Raw genomic sequence first — 3,951 nt, forward strand, 5'->3', positions numbered from 1 at the left:
CACAACTCCGGGGAAATAAGTTAGGTAACTAGTTTATAAACAACAATTGGTTCAGATATGTTGGATAAACAGTTCTATACACAACAGTTGAATCAGTTTAGTTGAGTAAACAATTCGATACACAACTCCGGGGAAATAAGTTAGGTAACTAGTTTATAAACAACAATTGGTTCAGATATGTTGGATAAACAGTTCTATACACAACAGTTGAATCAGTTTAGTTGAGTAAACAATTCGATACACAACTCCGGGGAAATAAGTTAGGTAACTAGATTATAAACCACACTTGGTTCAGATCTGTTGGATAAATAGTTCTATACAAAATGGTTGAATCAGTTTAGTTGAGTAAACAATTCGATACACAACTCCGGGGAACTAAGTTAGGTAACTAGTTTATGAACAACACTTGGTTCAGATCTGTTGGATAAACAGTTCTATACAAAAGAGTTGAATCAGTTTAGTTGAGTAAACAATTCGATACACAGCTCCGGGGAAATAAGTTAGGTAACTAGTTTATAAACAACACTTGGTTCAGATATGTTGGATAAACAGTTCTATACACAACAGTTGAATCAGTTTAGTTGAGTAAACAATTCGATACACATCTCCGGGGAAATAAGTTAGGTAACTAGTATATAAACCACACTTGGTTCAGATATGCTGGATAGCACTGGTCTTCATAAGTTGGAAAAATATTAGAATAAGTCTGCAGTTTAACATCTTTTATAAAATAGTTTGGAATTATTACGGAATTTTATGGATAAAAGAGCAAACTGTTTTTTATTTCGCTAAGTTTTGGGTCATACGTCATACATTACCCATTTCAAGTCTCTTTTTAAAGTAGTAAATTCAATCATTATAATTTGATAACATTGTTTGTGTTTTAATTTATAGAAGTATTTTCTTTGGTTGTAGATGTATGGTCCTTTACTCATCATTACAGCAGACCTGCCAATATCAATATAAAAACCTAAAACAAGCTACATCCCAATACAATAATCTTCATTTGAACAACAAATTTATATAAAAGTATTCTGTTCTAATAGTATTAAACTGTTTATTTGGAATATCTCACCTTCTGGCACCACTCCTTGAATTCCTCAAACGAAATCAGTCCGTCCTGGTTGGTGTTTATGTGCTAAATAAACGGAAATGTTAAATCATTCAATTATAAGCGATAGATAGATAATAAGTGATGAATAAAACATTAACCAGTCCTTATAATTATTCATGTTGCCTACTAATACCTAAAATAAAGTCTATAATCACATAATGTGTGTTCACTTTTTTTATTTTTCAATGAACATTCGCTTTAAGGAAAACATGATTTGAAAGTTTTAGGAGTTAATTGTAATGAATACATATTGCTACAATGCCTTTTCTTTGCCAGTCCATAATGTGTTCTGTCATTAAAAACAAAAGTATGCTATTAATTTAGTTTAATTCCCTAAAATCTGGATGGGTACTGAACTGGCTTTAATTAATAAGCAGTAACTCTATACTAAAATCTGTAGAAATGAAAAAGGCAGGAAACTGGTGGGAATTCATTTTTTTACACTTAAGCAGTTTAATTCAGAAATATTTACTCGAAAGATTTTTTTAAGGTAAGTCGTGAACAATATATGTTTTATTAAGACTAGTCTGAAATAACATCTACGTTACTGTAAGGGAATAAATTTTACAAAAGGCTTTAAAACTTTTAAAAACATTATCAATTAAAGATTTAAAGATCATTTGCAAAGGAAAGAGTTAGAAAATTAGCGTAGGCGTGAAGGTGGTTTTTATTTTGTTCGTTTTGTAAACAGAAGGGCCGAATCAAACATTCAAAATACTAAGAACAAACGACAGAAAACTCTGGTGATACAAATATGTTACACAATTGACGGACGGTTCCTTACATGAAAAATGCGCTCGACGTGCTCTCTGGCGGAGTGTTCGTGAACTACAGGCTCAGTGTAATGGCCCAACATCTCATAGATAGAAGACACGATATGTAACATCTCCTGCTTGCTTATGAACCCGTCTCCGTTGATATCATAAAGGTCAAAAATCCATTTCAGTTTTTCTGTTATCGGTCCTCGCGAAATGGTTGACAGCAAACTGATGAATTGCTAAAATAAATTAACGGAAACGTTTTTTGGTTTTCTTTAGTGTGCGGTATTACCTTTGTTTTTAAGTATTTTTATTCACTAACACCAATGACAAAATGTTATTTCTGATAATATATTTTCTTTATCTAAATTAACATACTTAATTACTTAGTTAGCTTTACTTTTAATCACCTGAATAGTTATTATCGTTAATTGGTTTTTGTTTTGTTTTTACTTCTTGATGTTGTTTGTTATTTTTCTGGTTATAAACACATGGTTCTTGAGTCTTCTAGAGATCAATCAATCTCCTTATAGACATAAGATACTCAGTAATTCGACGGATAAAGCTAAGAGTTCATTTTGCTTATCTTTTCTTCGTTTTTGTTTGTTTATTTCTATTTCATATATCCTTGCATTTATTGGTCTTTGTCATTTTGACTTGCCCGGCATGGCAAGGTGGTTAGAGCACTCGACTTGCAATCTGAGGGTCGCGGGTTCGAATCCCTGTCACACCAAACATGCTCGCCCTTTCAGCCGTGGGGGAGCTATAATGTGATGGTCAATCCCACTATTCGTTGGTAAAAGAGTAGCCCAAGAGTTGGTGGTGGGTGATGATAACTAGCTGCCTTCTCTCTAGTCTTACACTGCAAAATTAGGGACGGCTAGCGCAGATAGCCCTCGTGTAGCTTCGCGCGAAATTAAAAAAAAAAAAACACTTTGATTTTTGTCTCTTATGCCATAATCAGCTAAAATAAACACAAGCTGTTAGACCTGGTTTTATTGAGTTAACCTTTCATGACGTATAGTTTATCCACTTACATGATAAACAGCTAAAATAAGCGGTTTAATCTATATAAGCTGTCCTAAGACCTGACTTTACTGAATAACAGTCCATGATGTAGAATTTATCTATGTACGTCATAACCATTTAAAATTAAAATTAAGAGAAGACAAGTGTTCGCCCCCCAGTAGCACAGCGGTATGTCTGCGGACTTACAACGCTAGAAACCGGGTTTTGATACCCGTGGTGGGCAGAGCACAGATAGCCCTTTGTGTAGCTTCGTGCTTAATTTCAAAACAAACAAGACAAGTGTTCATACTGGTTGGAGAGTTTCGCCAATTCAAACACATTGGCGGAATCATTCGAGCCAGTTTCCATTAAACTCAACAAAATACAATATCACTAGCCTTCTAGGTCAATATTTGAAGGTGGATAAAGTGAGTTTAAATTTACAAACTAACATATTTTGTTAATAATTGTTTTCTTTTCTACTATGCATTATCTCACAATATTGTTTCAAGTGTGCGTGCACGTACGACCGTACGTGCTTTTCTAGACATAATTATATAAATATTCAACCCAAGCACACTTCAATGACCACTGATAAATCTGCAGTGGTTCCTTGCCAGCGTGGTTTCTATGACAACGGAGGTGGTACAACAATTTGTACAAACGAGTTTCCTTTTGAGAGCAATTATTCTTCCTGTATTTCTGGTGGTTCGTCATAAAAAAAAAGTTCGTGTGGTGTATGTTCTAGAAAGTTGGTTTGTGCCTAGTAATCAAAGAATACTTTAGTGTACGATCATGCAATATTCCCCGTGAAGCTAGAACTCATACAGTCAAATAACACTCTATACATTATTGTGCACGATTATGCAATATTCCCCGTAAAGTAAAGATTTTAACAATCAAAGCAATCTTTATACATCATAATGCATGGTCATAAAATATTCCTCATAAAGCAAAATTTCATACTGTGACGAATTTATTATTATATATTTATTTTAATATCAACGTTTGTTAGATTAAGTTTATATTTAAAAATATGCATAGCTTATAGTGTTACATATGTATTGTGAA

At 33.4% G+C, this 3,951-nt stretch overlaps 1 protein-coding gene across 1 annotated transcript in view; it reads right to left on the reverse strand.

Annotated features, from left to right (window-relative positions):
• Positions 1-3,951, reverse strand: part of LOC106467589 (calsenilin-like) — a 27,987-nt gene that overhangs the window by 10,302 nt on the left and 13,734 nt on the right. Inside the window, exons 5-6 of the mRNA XM_013927949.2 lie at positions 1,899-2,111; positions 1,076-1,138 (exon numbers count right to left, since the gene is read on the reverse strand). Of these exons, the coding sequence (XP_013783403.1) occupies positions 1,076-1,138; positions 1,899-2,111 (276 nt within the window). The remainder of the gene's footprint in view (positions 1-1,075; positions 1,139-1,898; positions 2,112-3,951) is intronic.

The sequence above is a fragment of the Limulus polyphemus genome, unplaced genomic scaffold (assembly GCF_000517525.1).
Source record: "Limulus polyphemus unplaced genomic scaffold, Limulus_polyphemus-2.1.2 Scaffold2673, whole genome shotgun sequence".
In the NCBI taxonomy this organism is placed as follows: Eukaryota; Metazoa; Arthropoda; class Merostomata; order Xiphosura; family Limulidae; genus Limulus; species Limulus polyphemus.